The sequence below is a fragment of the Argiope bruennichi genome, chromosome 3 (genome assembly GCF_947563725.1).
Source record: "Argiope bruennichi chromosome 3, qqArgBrue1.1, whole genome shotgun sequence".
In the NCBI taxonomy this organism is placed as follows: Eukaryota; Metazoa; Arthropoda; class Arachnida; order Araneae; family Araneidae; genus Argiope; species Argiope bruennichi.
In genome coordinates, this window is record NC_079153.1 from 136,877,001 (window position 1) to 136,897,594 (window position 20,594).

Sequence of the window (20,594 nt, forward strand, 5' to 3'; positions counted from 1 at the left end):
TTGTGAGAGGTGCGCCCAATCGGAATCTCCCATCATTCAGTGCTCAATTGTTCTTTTCTAATTTTATTCGACCAACCTAATGAGGCATTGTTTCTGCAAATCGATGGTTCTACTTCCGCATGGAGGATCACTAAAACAAATGGAAAATAAGCTTGAAATGATTGCTAAGTGTCGTGCATCTTTATCTACGCACCTGTAAGGAGAAGACATTAACGCGTCCAAAAATTATGACAAGCATCATTTATACACTGCTACGACAGGGAACCAACCATCTCCGAAATACGCATCTTGAGATGAAGTTGTTTCTGAGAAACGGATTCTAATATTGCATTTTCTGGAGGTCATCACCAGGATGATGATGAAAAATTGAGGCGAAAGTAAACAGGTTTGAGATGCCTATGAGAATACATTTATGGATATAAAACTAGTTAATAATTCTATTACTGGTGACGAAACGTACCTTCTTGTGAAAGTTCGACCCATGAGAGACGTCATAAGATCTATATTAAGTGTTATATCTAGTTAGATAAATTTTATATTACAAGCGCATAATTTTTCTATTTCAGGCCTGGCCACAATGTCCATTTAGATTTTTATAGCTTTTGGAGCGCTGTTGAAATAGTAATAGTAGTTGAATAGTAACAGAGTGCAATCCTCTCAAGAGATGATAAATTATCTTTTGCTCCGTAACTCTATTTTACAGTTGCGTAATTGATGATTATAAAAAATGAACCCTATTGGTCAGGAACAATTCAAAAACAGGAATATTGATTTAAGAATTTAGAATATTAATTTTAGAATTTTAGGAGAAAGGAATTTTAAAATTAATGATTTAAAACAATACTTGCTTTTATTTTGAATAAATCCAGTATATTTTTGTAGCACTCTGGAAGAGGGCTCCTTATACGCAAGACCCTAATGGAACAATCGTTCCACTCGGCTAAATGTCAGTCGGTTCTGTCTGTAAATAATTAATTGAACTAGAAATACAATTCATTATCACTTTTATAAGAACATTTGAAGAGCTAATTACTAGCATATATATATATATATTGCATGGTCCTGCTGATAGAAAATGCTTGGTCTTTTCTTCGTATTTGGAAATTTCGAAAGAAAAACTTCGTATTTCGTATTCAGTATTTGGAAAAGGGAAAGAATAGAGTGATAAAGATTTGATGATGCAACTTACCAAAGTAACTAATAATTCGGAAAATGTTTCCTTCCCAGGACACTCTCTATGTCCTCCCCAGGACATTCTTAATGTCTAGAAACATTTTTATATTTTTAAATCCCGTTTCACACTTTTATTTATCCTTTTAAAGTGATTATGTTCAAAGTTAAGGTTAGAAGTATTAAGAGAAATCTGGCAATCCGCATGAGAAAAAAATATCACTTTTGAACTTTTAAAATTGATGTGCAAAATCTTTTCTTACAATCATATTTCGAGATTAAAATTTTAAAATATAATTAATCAACTATATTTTAAAAAATTCTTTAAATAGTTCTCGAATTCATAGGACATAAGAAAATTCGATTCCTCCTCAATGGGATCTGTAGATTCATTGACGAAATGGCCTCCCTTGACGTGAAGGCTTAAAGGCATAAATCTCCAGTCCAAGTGAAGCTGAAAACTATTGACAGTTTTTCGTTCTGTCAAATCATTCAAAAGTTACCATCATTTCAAATACTTCGTTAAATTTTCTTTTAAATTTTTTTTTTAATTTTTACATTTAATTGGTATTATGTTGATTCGTTTCATTTGTGATCTATTTGCTTCATGGAAAAAAAAATATACACACATTTATTTTCCCGATAAAGACTATTTATCGATGGGGTCCAAAAAATGCAAGAGTGAAAAAATTGAATACCTGCATTGAAGCGGCAATTATTGATTGGAAAGTAAGATTTTAAAGGACCAAAGACCACACACAACGTTAAAGAAGTAGCAATTCCAAGTCAGTAATTCAGAGTTTTGAAACTCAATACATTGCTTCAACAACCTTCAGCTTTCAAGTCATCATTCAAGTATTTGGAGGTAAGAAAGGAGTATGTTTGGTGATACGAAAAACAGACTTTTTTCTGGTACTATTTTCTACCTTTTTTTCTCCATCCATCCTCCAAGAATCAACTATCCAACACACATTCAAAAGTGAAATGGATTCTAAATTCAGATGAGCATGTCTGTCATAATATACACTATGTAGAGTTGTTTGGCGCCTATTTGGCAAAGAAATAGAGCCCCGGAAAATGAATTGGAACTGTTATGTTTTTTTCGAGACCGCCGCCAAGTAAAATAATCCTCGGTGAGTCAGTTTCATTCATTTCATTTATTGTCTGTTTAAAAACTGCTCATTTGCTGTTTGTTAATAGCATTTGGCGCCACGATTCCAGCGATGCGACGAAAACTCCATGACTTTCTTTTTTCTTCTTTTGAAGGACAAGGAAGATCTTTTAATTAAGTGCAAATACTTTTATTTATTTATTTTTTTACTTATAGTAAAAAAAAAATCTTCAGAAGAAAAACGTCTATTAAAAATGTTCCTTACCCTTTGACGGATTCAAACGAAATTTAGTACACAAATTATTTAGCCACAAAAGAATTAATTAGGCTGATTAAAAGTTTCTAACACTTCCTCCTTTATAAAAAGTATAAAATGAAAGAGATTTCTTCCTGCATAACTTCGGAACATACAACTGCTCAAAATTTCTTTCTACACAGTTTTAAAATTCAAAGAATATATTTTTTTTCTTTTTAGAGAACTGAACTTTTAAAGTTCAGTGGCTAGAAATTTCATCATTGTACAGTTATTCTCTGATTTTTCAAAGTTAATTTAAGTGCTGTTCGTTTTAATGTGTTTTTTGTTTGTTTTTTCAGTCTTAAAAGTGTTTTCATCGTTGGATTACATCTCTCATTCGCGCATCTTTGCCAGTCCATTTCCGGGTATTATCATTTCTTTCTTTCATTACATAAAATAAGCAATTTTTAATAATCCTACCCAGTAATTTATCTTTCGACTCAGATATTTTAAATTGTCACAATTTTCTTTACCATTTTATCTAATTTTGTTTCATGTTTTAGCAATTTTATACTATCAATCGTTATATTGTGTGTCTTACAAGATAACGCTTAATAAAAATGAGGAGGAGTCAATGATCGACAAAGAACTAGTCTGAAAACATAATTTAAGGCACCTACAACCGAAAGATAGAATGGCACGATGTAAGTTTAATTTTCATTCCTCTGTAATTGCTTTATAGGGCGAAAGAAAAAGTGGGCAAACATCCTTCCCATGGCCTAGACCAGCGATTCTCAACCTGTGGGGCGCGCCCCCTGAACACACTAGAGGGGGGCGCGAGAATATCCAAGAGAAAATATTATTTTTTTAAAAAAATTGATTAACTGACTGAAAGGAAAGCACACATACACATAGAAAACAAAACACATTTCGACATATTTAATAACTTATTAAAGTAAAACAACTTACTGAATAAAAATTTACTTAACCAAACATACTAAATTAAAACAAATTTAATAATTATTAGTGACTTCCTGGGGTCTGTCTTGCAGAGCAAAGTTTTAGCCTTAATATTAGAAATAGCCACTCTTAGTTCTGCCGAGATCTATATTTGGTCTTCAAAGTAGCTACAGCAGAAAATCCAGTTTCACAAAGGTAGGATGTTGAAAATGGTAATAGAATGCGAATTGCCCTTGTTTTTAGTGCAATTAAAATCATCCTCTACTCCTACCCAAAATTCAAATAGTGATTTATTATTAAATTGTCTTCTAGTTTCACCACTTGTCGTGAAGTCCATGAATTTTTCTGTCTCATTAATTGAGAGTCCTTCAGGAATTTTATAAAATGGATCCCTAACTCACTCGTAATCAGTTTGTCGTCAGGAAGAAAATACTTTTTAAAATTCTTTGCCAGCATGGCTAAGTGATTTTCAGTGGTTACAAAAACAACTTTTACATATTTTTCTTCAGCCTTGTAAGTTTTAGTACAATCATCCATATTTGCAAACATTGTTAGATTTCTTTGCTTTAAATTTCTGCTCCACAATTCCCATTTTCCACAAAATGCATTAACTTTATCACTAATATCCAAAATATGTCCATTTGCTCCTTGGAGTTGAAGATACAAGCTATTTAATTTCTCGAGTATGTAGACCAAGTAGCTCAATTTAATCACAAATAAACCCTCGCGAAAATTCTCGGCTTCCGGTTTGTTTTCTTCTTCTAGGAAAATGGCGATTTCTTCTCTTAATACATAAAAACGTTGCAAAAATTTCCCACGCGATAACCATCTAGCCTCGCAATAAAATAGTAAAGCTGAATGTACTGAACCCATGACTTTACAAAGTGAGGAAAAGATTCTCGATTTCAGGGGGTCTCATTTTTATATAATTTACTACCGTTACAACCGTAGTTAACACAATATTCAGACCAGGACTCATTTCTTTCGAAGCTAAAACTTCTATGTGGATCATGCAATGTGTCCAGGCGCACTGAGGCGATTTTTGTTTTACAAGTGTTTGTATACCTTGGAATCTTCCGGACATTGAACGAGCACCATTGGAGCATATTCTGAAGCAATTTTTCCATTCTATGTTTGCCTAGATCATAAAATCATTTAAAATAGCAAATAATACGAGGGCTGTTGTTTTGAAATCTATTGGATTGCTGAAAAGTAGTTCTTCTACTACTGACGTATTATCACACAATCGAACAAAGGCAATTAAATGAGCATCTTTATTAGTATCTGTTGCTTCATCAAGCTGTATTGAAAATAATTTGTCACTCAACTTCGAGAAAAGCTGACACTGTACATCTTCAGCTATATCACAAATTCGGCGAGCAACAGTATCATGTGAAAAAGGTACGTGTCGCGTTGATTCTCTATATCTATTAATATTGTCTATGTTTCAGCTTTTGTTTTGTTCCGAATGGCAACGGTGTTAAAAAAGATGTATATATAGTTTGGAATTCATTAAAAGAGGTTGTGTTTACTTTTGAGAATGGCTTTGAGTTTTATATTTACGCCATAAACAAATGCCCTTTCATCCAAGAAATCGAAAGCAGAGTCTTTAATGAAAGTATCTGAATAAGAATATTATCTGATTCGATGTCAAACCGTGACATCTGGCGTCCGCGACAGGATTCGGTTGCTTTTTAAGAGTAAGTACGAAACATTTCAGCATTTATTTCATTATGGAAACTGTTTTGAAAGATAGGAAGCAACTGAGAAGACTGTTTACTATAGCATGCAATTCCTTTGACAAGGCAGAAAATCAACTGAGTTGTGCCGATAAAATCAATAAATTAAAGCTAATTGAGGAGAAAGCTTTATTAATGATGGCATGTGAAGAAAAATTTAAACAGTTGTTGTATTCCGAGGAGACTTCCGATACTGAAATCGAGAGAGAAGTAGATGAGTCGGAAACTTACATTGATCGCTGGAGATCTTTAAAACAAAAGTTAGAATCATTTGTGATTGAACAGTTATCCTCTAAAAATGAAAGTTTTAATATTGGTACGAATACCTTATTAAATTATCCAAAAATAAAATTACCTACTTTTGACGGTAATGTACGCAATTGGTTATATTTTTGGGGACAGTTTCAAAAAATTGATGAGGACATTAATATCGATTCTCACGATAAATTTTCATATCTATCTCAAGCAATGGAACGAGGTAGTCCTGCCGAAGAATTAATTAAGAGTTTTCCTCCAGGTGGTAATAGCTATGAAAAAGCTTTAAAACAATTAAAATTGCGTTTTGGCAGAGAAGAATTATTAATTCAAGTATATGTTAGAGATTTACTAGCATTAGTTCTTCAAAAACAGAACTGTTCAAAAAACTCATTAAGAAAGTTGTTTGATCAACTCGAGAGTAAACTACGTTCACTTGAACTATTAGGAGTTACTAGGGAGAAATATGCTGCTATGTTATTTCCTCTAGTTGAGTCATGGCTACCCGAAGAAACTTTGATTACTTGGGAGCGTTATAGATCGGCTCATCGTAGAGTTCGTGAAACGAACACGAAGGATTCCGATCAAAATTCAACTAAAATAGAAAAAAGTGATTTAGAATTTATTTTAGAATTCTTACAAGATGAGGTTGAATCAGAAGAACGCATTCTTCTTGCTTCTAGAAGTTTCAACGCTTCTAAACCGAAAGCGGAATTGAAATATAATAAATTTTCTGGTGATAAAAAAATGAGTGAAAATAAAACTAGGAATGTAAAGTTTTATGAGGCACCTAGTGCAACTGATCTTTTGACTTCGTCGCAAGTGTCAAAACAGTGCATATTTTGTTCTAATGCACACTATTCTGGAGATTGTTTTAAAGTAAGGAAAATGCCCTTGAAGCAAAGAGAGGCAATTGTTCAACAATCTCATAATTGTTTTTTATGCTTAAAAACTGGACATTCTGTCAGAGATTGTAATGTCAGAGCTAGTTGTTTGTGTTGTGGCAAAAAACACCACATTCTTCTGTGTAGAAAAATGAATCCGACATCTGAGTCTAAAGACAAAGAATCGCTCGAAGTTGATAAGAGAACTGATAGTAGTTCTGAAATGGATCAAGCTCTTTCCAACTTGTCTACCAATCCAAACGTAGTCCTGCAGACATTCAAAGTTGTAATTAGAGGCAACGGGAAAAAACGTGTAGCAAGAGCTATTATCGATACTGGTTCACAGCGGTCATATTTACTACGAGCTACAGCTGAAGAAATGAGCTATGAGCCTACCAGCTGTGAATATTTGCAGCACTCCCTATTTGGTGGCAAGCATACTGGGGTATGTAAACATGATGTATATACTTTGTATTTATCGAGTGTACATGAGAATTATAATTGTAATTTTAAAGTTCTTAGTCAACAAATTATTTGTAAAACTGTGCCACCTACTGTGAATGAGTTTTGCGTGAAGGAGTTAGCTGCTTATAATGTAAATATTGTGGATAATTGTGAAGATCCTATTGAAATCCTTATCGGAGCTGATGTAGCTGGGAAGCTCATGACAGGAGGTTATCGTGAAATGTCTTGTGGACTCGTAGCGATTGAAACAAAACTTGGGTGGTCTGTAATGGGACGAATAACTGATACTGCGAGAAGTGAATGTTCATCTTTATTAGTTCAGTCCATGTTATCTACAGCAGAGACAATAACAGACTTATGGTCCTTGGATACTCTTGGCATAACTGACCCATCTGTGAAGAAAAGCCAGATCGAGTTACAAGAAGCTGCTCGAATGCATTTTCTAAATACAGTTCATTTGGTAGATGATCGTTTTGAAGTAGATTTGCCTTGGTTGGAAGATCATCCACCACTCCCAGATTATTTTGATTTAGCAAAGGGAAGACTGAACAAGACTGTTAAACGTCTTAAAACCGAGTCTAATTATGAAGCTTATGAGAATGTTTTTAGGGAATGGCTTGAGGAGGGAGTAATTGAGGAAGTTGCCAAAAATGATCAGGCTTCAGTACATTATCTGCCCCATCGAGCAGTTATCAAGGAGAATAGCACCACAAAAATCCGGCCTGTCTTTGACGCTTCGGCCAAGGCAAAGGGATTTCCTAGTCTTAATGATTGTCTTGAGAAGGGGCCGAATCTAATAGAGCAGATTCCGAGTATTTTAACCCGATTTCGAAAAGAGAAGATCGGTGTTATTGCTGACATCCGAAAAGCCTTTCTACAAATAGGTGTTTCACCCACGGATAGAGATTACTTGAGATTTTTGTGGATTGGTAATGATGGTCAGCTGAAAGAGTACAGACATTGCCGTGTAGTTTTTGGTGTATCGAGTAGCCCTTTTCTTCTAAATTCTACTATTCAGCTTCATTTACAAACTGTTTTGGAAAAAACAGGAACTGGAGAATCTTCGTATCCAAAAGATGTCATTCAAAAACTTGCGCATAGTTTTTATGTCGACAATTGTGTTAGTTGCGTTAAAAATGAAAAAGAACTACATCGTTTTATTAACGTTTCGACTGAGGTAGTGGCCGAGAAAAAATTCGAGCTTAGAGGGTGGGAGTTCAGTGATGTCCATGCTGATACTTCTGCCGATACAAATGTGCTCGGCCTGGTATGGAATAAAAAATCTGACACTCTACGTATTAATACTGCAAGTGTAAAAGAATTATGCTTTGAAAAGGTAACTAAGCGATTAATCTTATCTACAGCTCATAGATTGTTCGATCCTCTTGGTATATGTTGTCCTGTCATCCTAATTCCTAAATTATTGCTTCAAGAAACGTGGAAGCAGAAAATAACATGGGATGAAGAAGTTGATAAAATTACAAAAAAATACATTTTTAAAATGGCTAAAAGATATTGACTGTTTAGAGAAAATCCGTTTTCCAAGATATTTTGGTTCAGAGATTGCAAGTGGAGATATTTCAGTACATATTTTCTGTGATGCTAGTAAGCATGCTTATGCTGTCGCTGCTTTCATCCGAATACAGACTTGTGATTCAGTTAAAGTACAACTTATACAAGCCAGGAGTAGAGTTTCACCAACAGGAAAGGAAGGGATTACTATCTCTAGACTTGAGTTACTTGCAGCTACTGTCTCAGCAAGACTTTCAACTTCTATTTTGTCAGAGATACAGAGTGAAGAAGTTTACTTCTGGACTGATTCTTCGACTGTCTTGACATGGATTATGAGAGAAGAAGCCTGGAATGTCTTTGTCCAGAATAGAGTGAAGGAAATTAGAGCGTTAACAAATAAAAGTTCTTGGAGACATATCCCTGGTACCATGAATCCTGCTGATCTCCCGAGTAGAGGTTGTTTAGCTCAAAATTTATTGAAATCTAACTGGTGGTTAGGACCAAGTTGGCTTTACTTGCCTAAAGAGGATTGGCCAAAAGGAAATCTAAGCTTAAATGAAAACGAGATTGTTCGGGAAAAGAAAAAGACCATAGCTTCATCTGTGACAAGAAGTTTGATTTCTACAAGTTTTGTTCCTAAGGAAGACTGGTATTACAAATATTTTTCGAAATACCAGAAAATAGTTCATCTAATTGCCTGGATTCTAAGGTTTACCTTTAATTGTCGAGCTGAAAAAATTAAGAAAAGACATGGAGACCTTGATTTTGATGAAATTTTTGAAGCCGAGAAGTTATTAATCAAAATGGTTCAAGAGGATTGCTTTGTAGACGAGAGAGATAATAAATTAAAAACTTTAGGAGTATTTAAGGATCAGAGTGGAATCCTCAGACTAAAAACGAAACTTACCTTTCAACAGGATTCAGAAGAGTTTAAAACTCCAGCTATTCTTCCGTCCGATCATGAGGTGGTCAAGAGATTAATACGATATTATCACGAGAAAAATGCACATGCTGGTACCCAAATTTTAATAAATATTCTTCGAGAGAGATTTTGGCTTCTTAATGCTCGAAAAATGGTGAGGTCTCTGATTAATAAGTGCACCGTATGTAGAAGATTTTCTGCAAAAAGCGTGCAAGTTTGCACAGCAACCCCTCCAAACGACAGACTCCGAGAAGCGGCTGTGTTTGAAATTTGTGGCATTGATTTTGCTGGTCCAGTGATCTTAAAAGGTAACACCAAATCCTGGATTTGCTTATTCACCTGCGCCGTATACAGGGCAGTGCATCTAGAATTGGTTGAGTCCATGTCTACTGAGAGTTTTTTACTAGCCCTTAGAAGATTTATATCCCGCAGAGGAAGAAGTAAAATAATTTACTGTGACAACGGAACTAACTATGTAGGAGCTTCAAATGCGCTACGAGATCTAAACTGGAAGCAGATTATTGATGATACATCTATATCACCAATTCAATGGAAGTTTAATCCACCAACTGCCTCATGGTGGGGAGGTTGGTGGGAGAGATTAATAGGTATTCTCAAGAGTTTACTGAGGCGAGTACTAGGAAGAGCTTCTTTAACTTCTGAAGAAATGATCACCATTCTCTGCGACTGTGAAGCAGTGATCAACTCCTGTCCATTGACCTATGTTACTGAAAATGATGTTACTTTGATGCCTTTAAGTCCATCTCTATTTCTTCAAAACATTCAAACAAGTGGTGTTCCTGATCTTGATGATATTGGACACAGAAGTGTGAATAAACGAGTCAAATACAGAGAAAACTTACAAAAGGATCTGCGAAAAAGATTTAGATCCGAATATCTAGGTGCACTTATTCAAAAATCGGATAAGACAAGATCAGTGAAAGTGAATATCGGTGATGTTGTATTGATAGGAAGTGACAACACCAAGCGACTGAATTGGCCAATTGGCCACTGGGAAAAATAATAGAGATTATTCCAGGTCAAGATGGAGTAACAAGACTTGTGAGACTTAAAACGGCAAATGGAGAATTACTAAGACCAACTCAGAGACTGTATCCACTAGAAGTCTCTAATGATGATCTTATTGTTGAGAACTTTTCAACTAAGAAGTTGGAAACTTGTAAAGAGTCTGGCTCTAACATTGTGTGTGATGTAAGCTTTGAGCCACAGTTTCAAAAGACTAGAACAGGTCGTACGGTCAAAATACCTAAAAGACTGGACTTGTGAACAATTTTAACTTTGTTAATTTTATATATCTTTCTTGCAACTATGTGTAAGTTAAAGTTTTAATGTAAAATGTTAACTTAGGTGGGAGGATGTCGCGTTGATTCTCTATATCTATTAATATTGTCTATGTTTCAGCTTTTGTTTTGTTCCGAATGGCAACGGTGTTAAAAAAGATGTATATATAGTTTGGAATTCATTAAAAGAGGTTGTGTTTACTTTTGAGAATGGCTTTGAGTTTTATATTTACGCCATAAACAAATGCCCTTTCATCCAAGAAATCGAAAGCAGAGTCTTTAATGAAAGTATCTGAATAAGAATATTATCTGATTCGATGTCAAACCGTGGCAGTACGGATTGCTATTGTTTTGAAAAATTATCTCCAAACATAGTTTCTACAATCTCAATTGCTGCTGGCAAAATAAGTTCTTCACCAATGGTGTGAGGTTTTTTTACATCTGGCTATTTTATATGAAACTTTGTAAGATGCAATTAAAGCTTTTTTATTAACAGACAAAGTTTCTGTATAGTTCTATATGATTTTAATTTTAATTCGAAGAATTCTCTGGGTTGGTTGACGTACTCACTATGAAGCGTTTCCAAATGTCGTTTAAGTTTATTAGGTTTCATGCTGCCTGCGACCAACATTTTTGAGCAAATGATACACATGGGCCTTTCTTCTTCATTTACTTCAGTACTGGTAAACCCAAAATTTAAGCATTCTTAAGAATATTTTCTTGATTTTATTTTCGGAACCACGCTCGTCTGTGTACTTGTTGATGCTGAACTGTCGTCTAATGCTCGCTTACTTCTGCTTAAAAATTTATCCTGAGTCTGCATAAATCTGCTGCCGTAAATATTTAATATGGTGAATTGCAATTAACACGAAAACATATATAACATACACATTCACGATAGATTCGATAGCGATAGAAGGATCGACTCGAATAAGACTGGCTGGAATTGAAACTTGCGTTATCAAACATTTTCCTTCTTCCTGTAAGAAAACATCTGCGCATGCTCGAGACGCATCAGTCGTGTGAATTGTCTTCCACAAACATTACTTATTTTTTTCTCGTTTGTTTAATCATGCTTCTGTTTTATTTCTTTTATTATTTGAAAAAACGTATTCCCAGTTTCTAAATTTAGCTCACCCCGTCTAGGTTAATTTTCATTAACGAATTTTCTACTTTAATATTCTTTTAACGTTATCTCCCGGTTTTGCTTTCATTTCAAATATAATATTTAAATTTTCCCCACTTTCATTCGCTTCATCTGTTCACTGCCAGTTTTGCAAAATGCCAAATGTGGTTTCTCGCCAATGTTGGCTCGCTTTTACTCTTTTTTTGGCAGTTAGTTAAAAATAATTTAAAAACAGAATACAAAATACTTAATATACATTATTGTTGTATACTTTTTATTGTGAGCGGAGGGGGGGGGAGGCGAGATGAAAATTATGATTGAAAACTGGGCCACGAATACTGAAAGGTTGAGAAACGCTGGCTTAGACTAAAAAGATAATAGTCCAACAGATTTTTCAAACACCAGTGAGCACTTTCTTTTACCAAGTAACTATAAGTAATCTGCCTAATATTTATCCAAAGTTTCTCACAGCGTCTTCTCATTGCGTCTAAGAAATAAAATATTAATATCGATCAAGTGCAATTAAAGCGAGAAGTAAAACATTCTGATCGTTATCTAATATCCCAATATTGCAAAAGAATTGGACTATATTAGAGCTTTTCTTGAAACTCCTACCTCCGGCCAATAAAGAGTCGAACGCGTTTCATCTCGCTTTTTATTCCTAAATATACCAATATATACCTCTTTAGAAGGATTAGCATAACAAATTGAACAAAAAGTGAGGTTAAAATTCTCGAAATTCGAGCATACGAAACAAAGTGCGTTTTATGTGTGAGAATTCGAGAATGTGTTTTATGAGCAACAAAGAACTTTTAAACAATTGTTAATTACAATCTTGGACACAACACATCCCTATTTTATTAAAATCTCGTTAATTCGAAAAAAAATATTCCATCGACAACTCAAGATAACATCAAACTTGTTTTTTTTTCTCTCATCTAACCAAACAATGTAAATATAACACCTTTATTTACGCCAAAGGTAGTGAAAACCATTCAATCTTAATCTGCTATTATCTTTAACATCTCTACTTATAAAAAGGATGTGTGTCGGAACTTCTGCCTTATTTCAAGTCAAAATAATTTTTATATCATCTTAAAATTTGAAAAAAAATTATATATCTAATATAATAAAATGCATCACCAAAAAAGGGCAATCTTAAAGCAATTCACTTCGAATGCCCAAAATGGAAAGAAGAGAAAAATTTTCTTATATTCAAATATATTAATAATTTAATCTTTTATTATATATCTAATATAATAAAATGCATCACCAAAAAAGGGCAATCTTAAAGCAATTCACTTCGAATGCCCAAAATGGAAAGAAGAGAAAAATTTTCTTATATTCAAATATATTAATAATTTAATCGTTTTCGAAGTTAGGAGACGGCAAGCTGAATCATGTAGTACTACATGTACATTTCATTGAAAATGTACTATATGTACATTTTCATATGCGACATCAACAAGCCAATCATCGAATTATTCTGACAAATGCATCATCAAAGATGAATTCTTAGGTATGTTGGTACAACATATGAAAGGTATTCAAAACTCTATTACGTCAGCTCTCAATGAAAGAAATCAAGTTTTTAAAACTTCAGTATACCAGGTTTACAGTATATATTATAGTCTAGTGAAAGTGTGCAAAATATTATAAGGTAAGTAGATTTACAGTCACTTACCTCGCATAATAGGTAATAGAGTATAGTATAGCATATAGTAATTGGATAATTCATTCTATAAACTGCTTAATACTGTTAGATATAACCATGTCCATGCCAAGGAAATATCCCTCTGGATGTTAAAAAAGAAAATTATCACAAAAGAAAAAAGAAAAGCTACACTTCAAGAAGTCACAAGTAGATCTGCTTTCTTGGCTACGAAGTAATTCTGGCAAAGAAATTGCTTCGACTTCAGAAGTTACAATTCAAACTTCGACTGGAGAAGTAACGCGAAGTATAGACAACGCGAAGCAATAAAAATATTGAAACAGTGAAATTTGTTGAAGAATCGTGTGTTTATACAAATATGATCGAATCATAAAATAATGACGAAAATGAAAATGACAAATATGATCAAGAGAGTATAAATGATCCTGGTTTATGGTCAAGTATTATAATGGATAAATTTAGAATGTTTTATGTTAAAGAAGGACCTGTACGACACAAAGGAATTTTTGCTAAAAATACTGAAGGTAGATCTTTTTCCACTACGTACTACTTTAAAAAAAATACCAAAGGGTGAAACCCAACTTCGCAGCTGGTTAATTTATTCAAAAACGTATAACTCCGTATTGTGTTTTTGTTGCATACTATTTTCCAAAAGAAGAAGAAATTTCTAAACTACACGATTTATAGGTGGCTATAATAATTGGAGTACGCTGTCAACTATAATCCAAGATAATGAGCGTTCTAGTTGTCATTTTAGTTCATTTATTGCTTGGATAGAATTACTAAAAAACTAAATTCTTCCACTTCGAGGAACCCATAAAATAATAGGTACGCCTAACAATGGAAATTTTTAAGTTTAATCGAATTATTAAGTGAAAACGACTCTGTGCTAATGGATCATATAAACAAAATAATCAATTCTAAAAACAAAATTGTGCATCATTTAGCACATAGGTCACAAGAACAAATTATTTCTGTGTTAGGAAATGAAATTCTTAACAAAATTAAACATGATATAGAAGCAGTCATGTACTATACTATCCAAATGGATTGTACTTCTGAGATTTCCCATAAGGAACAAACTTCAATCATTATTAGGTAAGTAAATTTTGAAGAGAAAAGGTTAGCTATAAATGAGTCATTTATAGGGTTTATTGAAGTAACTGATGTGACTGCAGAAGGACAGCAAAATTCTATTGGAAAGATTAAGTTATCTTGATTTAGATATTATGAATTGTAGAGGGCAAGCATATGACAACGGTAGCAACTAGAATATTTTCACTAAACCGCATGTAATTTAAGTGCCTTGCCTATCACATTCCTTTAATTTATTAATTTGTGATGCCACTTCCAGTATATATTGTAAAAATTTTTGGGATATTGCAACGCTTATATTGCTTATTTTCAGCATCTACAAAAAAATAGGAAATTCTATAAAAATATTTAAACGTTACTCTTAAACCATTATGTTACACTCGTTGGGAAGCCAAAATTGATTTGGTTAGGCAGTGTATACACAGTTTGAACAAACTTGTAATGCCCTAAAAGAATTTATTGATGTAAGTAAAGAAAATATAGCGGTATCCGAAGCTAAAAGTTTATTGGATGCAGTACAAGAAATGCCATTTATTTTATGTTTAATAGTATGGTTTGTAACATTGTCAAAGATTGACACTATCAATAAACTATTTCAAGCAAAAAAATTTTTCTTGACTCGGCTTTCAATTTAGTCAATAAAATTAAAATTGAAATCCAAAATTTAAAAACAAAAAGCGAGAAGCAAAAGTCCTAGCACATAATTTGAACATTTCAGAACATTTTCCTGCAAAACGAATTCGAAAAAGGAAAAGATTATATTTCGAATTAGCAAAAGACGAAGTTATAAAAACCCGATAGAGGAATTTAGGTGTTATTTTTTTAACATTGTAATTGATACTGTTATTGTACAAATAGAAGATATATTTAAAAGTATACCAAATATTATTTCTGATTTTAAATTAATCACTGTTATAAAAACTTTAGAAAAACAGAAATTAGAGAAATGTTCCAAAAACTTTTTAAAGTTTTATAATAAAAATGTAGATGAAAATCTAATCCAGGAAATTTGTTTTGCTACGGGATTTGATTTTGAATGAGATATGTAAATAACGCACAAGACATATTGCAATGCATACTAATAATAATTATAATGTATTAACTGTTTCAAAACTTTTATTTACGTTACCAGTTACTAGAGCACTCTTTCAGTAAATTAAAATTAATAAACAATTCTCTTCGATCAAGCATGTATTCAAAATGTTTAAATTCACTGGCTATATTAAGCATCAAAAAAGAAATTGCAAAAAATTGTAATTTTTTTTATGTATTATCTAAAACAAAATCACGCATTAAATAAACATGCAATAGTAATATGTTTTCGTATTTTTTTTACTTTGCCAAAAGTTTAGGGCCCCAAATGATTTCTTGAACTCAGGCCCCTTCATAGAGAAGGGGCCTGAGAAATCAAATTATAAATCAAATCCTTTATAAATCAAACTTTTTAACCCTACATTATTATAAGTGGTTTCATTATCAAATATCAAGCAATTGGTGCTACTTACTTTAGCCTCGGTGTTGATGATTTTCTTTCTGAGTTTTCGTAACTGATATCACTATAAATACATACATACATCCCTACTCATTTTACAGCCATCTAATCATCCATACAGACATGAGTATCAGATATTTATCCGTTTATCATTTTCGTGGTCTACTACGGTTCTTTTGGCAGCGATCATCTCCTGATTCAGATTTTTCTGGATTCACGAAATAATGCACAATCTTTCATGAAAAAAAATTCAAGACGAAAATTCAAAGTTATTTACGACAGCACCAACTTTCAGCAAATAATCTTTCCTTACTATTTTTTTTTTTTTTAAATTTCGCAAATCAACTCTTAGTTTTTATACTTCTAATTGCAAAACTTCCTTTCATTCAATTTCCCATTGGTGAAACGGCCGAATTATTTTATTTGTAGTTAAAAGAGAATTTTGTTGGTTGGTTGGTAGGTTAAGTTTTTTGGCACAAAAGTGAAATCTGGCCATGTTGCGCCAATCAAATGGTAAAAATTCAGTTCCATGATATTAAAAGGTTCTTTAAATTAGGTAAAAGTAAAGTTACAAAACTAATCTAAATGTATTGAAACAGCACTTTAAAAACTTTCAAATAAAGAAAGTAAAATTGCATTAATTACCGACATATAATTTTTTTTAAATGTATATGAAACCTAAAAAAAATTCAACAAACCATTGGTGTGTAAAAATTAAAAATATTACGGTGAGGACAGCCACTAGTTCACGCATGTCTATGGAAACTGAATTAAAATAAACCGTAACCGTTGATTATAAAAAACAGGACAGTTAATTAAAACATGACGTACACTTAAAACTGTATGGCATATCGTACATGTTTGACATGGTTCACAAAATAAAGATGTTTGTGGCTGAAGCGAGTATGACAAATGCGGAGCCGAATTAATTTTACATCGAGCTCACGCACTGGGATGGTAAGCCAAAAACGAATCATTGGCTCGAGCGAATGCATCTTGTTGGAAGTCTGCTGATCCCAAGATCGTGGCCACAACATGCAGACATGACGAGTAAAAAAATGTCTTTGCATCTCCATGTGAAAGTTCTTGCTGAAGAAGAGAGTTTGCTGTTTTTGCTGCAGCATCCGCCCTCTCAATTCCCAGTACTCCGACATAACTCGAAACCCAACAAAACAAAATTTTAAAACCTCTGTTTTCGAGGGTGTGAAGAAAAACCAGGATTTCCAAAGCAACAGAATGTATTCGATAACTAAAATTGGAAAGAGACTCCAAAGCACTCATACTGCCGGTATAAACACAGAAATTGCGGAAAAAGAAAGTCGAAATCCCTTGAAGGGCATATATTTCTGCGACTAGTTCAGCAGTCAGAACTGAGAATAATGGGGGCAGAGAGCAGTTATGCATCTCAGTTGGTAACACAACTCCCCTGCCGACACGCCTATTAGATTTTGATCTGTCAGTGAAGACCTCTGGGTAGGAATAATAATGACAGCGATGATAGTTAAACAGTTGCTGAAAAATAATTGCTGCGGTTGTGGATTTATCAAATCCTGAAAATGGATTCAGAAATGAAAACTTTGGAATATCCCAAGGCGGGAAAGAAAAGCAATTAAAAGGCTAAATTGCAACATCATGAAGTCCCGCATCATGAAATAGAATTTTAACTCTCTCACTAAAGGGAAGAATGTGAGAGGGGCGTGCATCATAAAGTCTCCTAATACCTACTGGAAGAAACAATTGACTAACAGGGTGTTTCGGTATCGACTGCATTCGGAAATAATATTGTGCTGTTAATTTCCGATAACTCTCTCACTAAAGGGAAGAATGTGAGAGGGACGTGCATCATAAAGTCTCCTAATACTTAGTGGAAGAGACAACTGGCTAACAGGGTGTTTCGGTATCGACTGCAGATGGAAATAATATTGTGCTGTTAATTTCCGATAACTCTCTCACTAAAGGGAAGAATGTGAGAGGGGCGTGCATCATAAAGTCTCCTAATACCTACTGGAAGAGACAACTGGCTAACAGGGTGTTTCGGTATCGACTGCAGATGGAAGTAATATTGTGCTGTTAATTTCCCATAACTCTCTCACTAAAGGGAAGAATGTGAGAGGAGCGTGCATCATAAAGTCTCCTAATACCTACTGGAAGAGACAATTGCCTAACAGGGTGATTCGATATCGACTGCAGATGGAAGTAATATTGTGCTGTTAATTTCCGATAACTCTCTCACTAAAGGGAAGAATGTGAGAGGGGCGTGCATCATAAAGTCTCCTAATACCTAGTGGAAGAGACAATTGACTAACAGGGTGATTCGATATCGACTGCAGATGGAAGTAATATTGTGCTGTTAATTTCCGATAACTCTCTCACTAAAGGGAAGAATGTGAGAGGGGCGTGCATCATAAAGTCTCCTAATACCTAGTGGAAGAGACAACTGGCTAACAGGGTGTTTCGGTATCGACTGCAGATGGAAATAATATTGTGCTGTTAATTTCCGACAACTCTCTCAGTAAAGGGAAGAATGTGAGAGGCGAGTGCATCATAAAGTCTCCTAATACCTCCTGGAAGAGACACCTGGCTAACAGGGTGTTTTGGTTTCGACTGCTGTCGGAAATTATATTGTGCAATTTATTTCTGACTTCTGAAATCTAAAGACATTTGATTGCAGAATTTTGCAATTTTGTTTTTTGTAATTTTTGTTTTTTTATTTAATTATTTTATTTGTATTTTTTATTCTTTGGATACTTATTCATATAGTAAAAATTAATACTGAACATAGATGGCGCAATATGCTCTAAACCATATGTATGTTTGGAATGTGAGAGAAGTGCACTTAAGCTTTTTTATTGTAAACACTTCAACCTGAGAGTTGGTGGGAAACTGGTGCAAGCATGCACCTTTAGTTAGCGGCAAAAGGAATTATGCATTCGCTATTTGTTAGCGGCAATTTCTACTTTTAAATATATATATTATGTGTTTCCTTATATATGTGTGATCACCGTCCATGTGTGTTGTTATATGTGTGTGTGCGCGAAAATAAATAAGAAAAAAGCAAGAAAGCATCTTTCCTTGGATTAAATACACACACCCAGCTACAAATATGAAAAAAAAAATAACATTATCTGCTCAATTGCAAAATGTCATTTCAAAATGACAGTTACATCACTGGAATGGAATTTGTGAAAATAACAGTTTCTTCAGAAAGAACGTATAAAATTTTAAGCCTAATTATTCTAGAAACTATCTTGCTGTTGATAAAACCAACATCATACGATCTTCAGCTTCCACCATCTCCAAGCCACGTCATCAAACTCACCTTTTTTCGGATCATTACAACTCACAAAATATCAATGAGGTCATTCCCTATTATCTGTCCATTAATCAACCTTTAACTTTTAATGATCTTCAGAATTATCTTCATGAGATTCTCTATATTTCCTCCGGATCAGACGGGATAATCAGTCCATTCTTTGCGGAAATCAGTTCTATTACAAGATCTGAAGGCCACTGAAGACGCTTTTTCTCATCGTCCCCAATTACGTCCCCAATCCCCAATATCTCCCTCGCGAATATTTGATGACTGAGATCTTTTTCTATCATTGAATCAGCTGCTCCAGATACTCGATCCTGTCTCAACTCTTCGATTATTTTGGCTCAAAATCTTAATCTTTTGCAGTAATGATAAGCATCCCGCATTTCTAAATCTTTAACCTCAGTTTGTTATATCAAACAAAAACATAGTTCGTGTAATTAGAGTAAGATCTTGCATGTCTTCAGAGAGATATGTCAACGGAAATGAATTAAGGACCTTTTCGCATTCACATAAGATTGTCACCAATTCCTCACAGTAAATATGGCTTTGCCTAAAATTCAGCTGAGGAGCTCTTTCACAGTTCTTACAAGCCTCTCCCACCAGGATGATGTGAAAGGTATAAATTTCCATGCTATTCGTTGTATCTGCATAGCAAGAAACTTCATTCCAGTCGATAGTAGACAGTTCATTATAGGCCCCTCTGAAATTAGTCAAAATAAATTACTAGAGGCTCTCTTCTCTTATCCACGTAATATCCAATACTTCTCACATATTAATGCTGGGAAGCAATTGTGTCCCAACATGATAATTCTCAGTATGGAAATGCTATACAAGACTCTGTGTAAAGATGCAATTGTTAGGCAGTAGGATTGGAAAAAGAAAATAAGGAGTATCTATATGTTCAGTAATACTAGTTTTCACACGAATGACATCATTTTCATCCCTAAATATGCGGAGATTAGGTATAGATTTCTCATCTGGAAGACTTTGAGCTTGTACACATTGAATTAACCGGATCTCAGCATTTTCTATCTTTCCTTTCTTTATCTCCTTAATAATAGTTCTAGTATTATTAACAAATCTGAGAACCCAGACTCCTAATATTAAGATCAGGTGAAATTTGGAAAATTTCCTAGAGTACCACGGTACCTTTTCTTCTGACAAATTTAAATTACATAGTTTGACTCTTTTCCTTTCTGAAGAAATTTCAGGAGTTTTGCAATCAATTAGTTCACTTGTGTGCCACATATCGGGCAACTCTAATAATCATAAAGGACCTTTCCATCAATGTGACTCAATCAAAGGAGTAAGTGAGCATCCTCGAGAGATTAGGTCAGCG

At 34.0% G+C, this 20,594-nt stretch overlaps 1 protein-coding gene across 1 annotated transcript; it reads left to right on the top strand.

Moving 5' to 3' along the window:
- The first annotated feature begins 5,209 nt into the window (after positions 1 to 5,209).
- LOC129962988 (uncharacterized) lies at positions 5,210 to 10,277 on the top strand. Its single transcript, XM_056076990.1, has 4 exons — positions 5,210 to 5,475; positions 6,502 to 6,799; positions 6,932 to 8,086; positions 8,466 to 10,277. Exons 1-4 carry the CDS (start codon positions 5,210 to 5,212, stop codon positions 10,275 to 10,277), a joined length of 3,531 nt encoding a protein of 1,176 aa, XP_055932965.1.
- Positions 10,278 to 20,594: the final 10,317 nt, after the last annotated feature.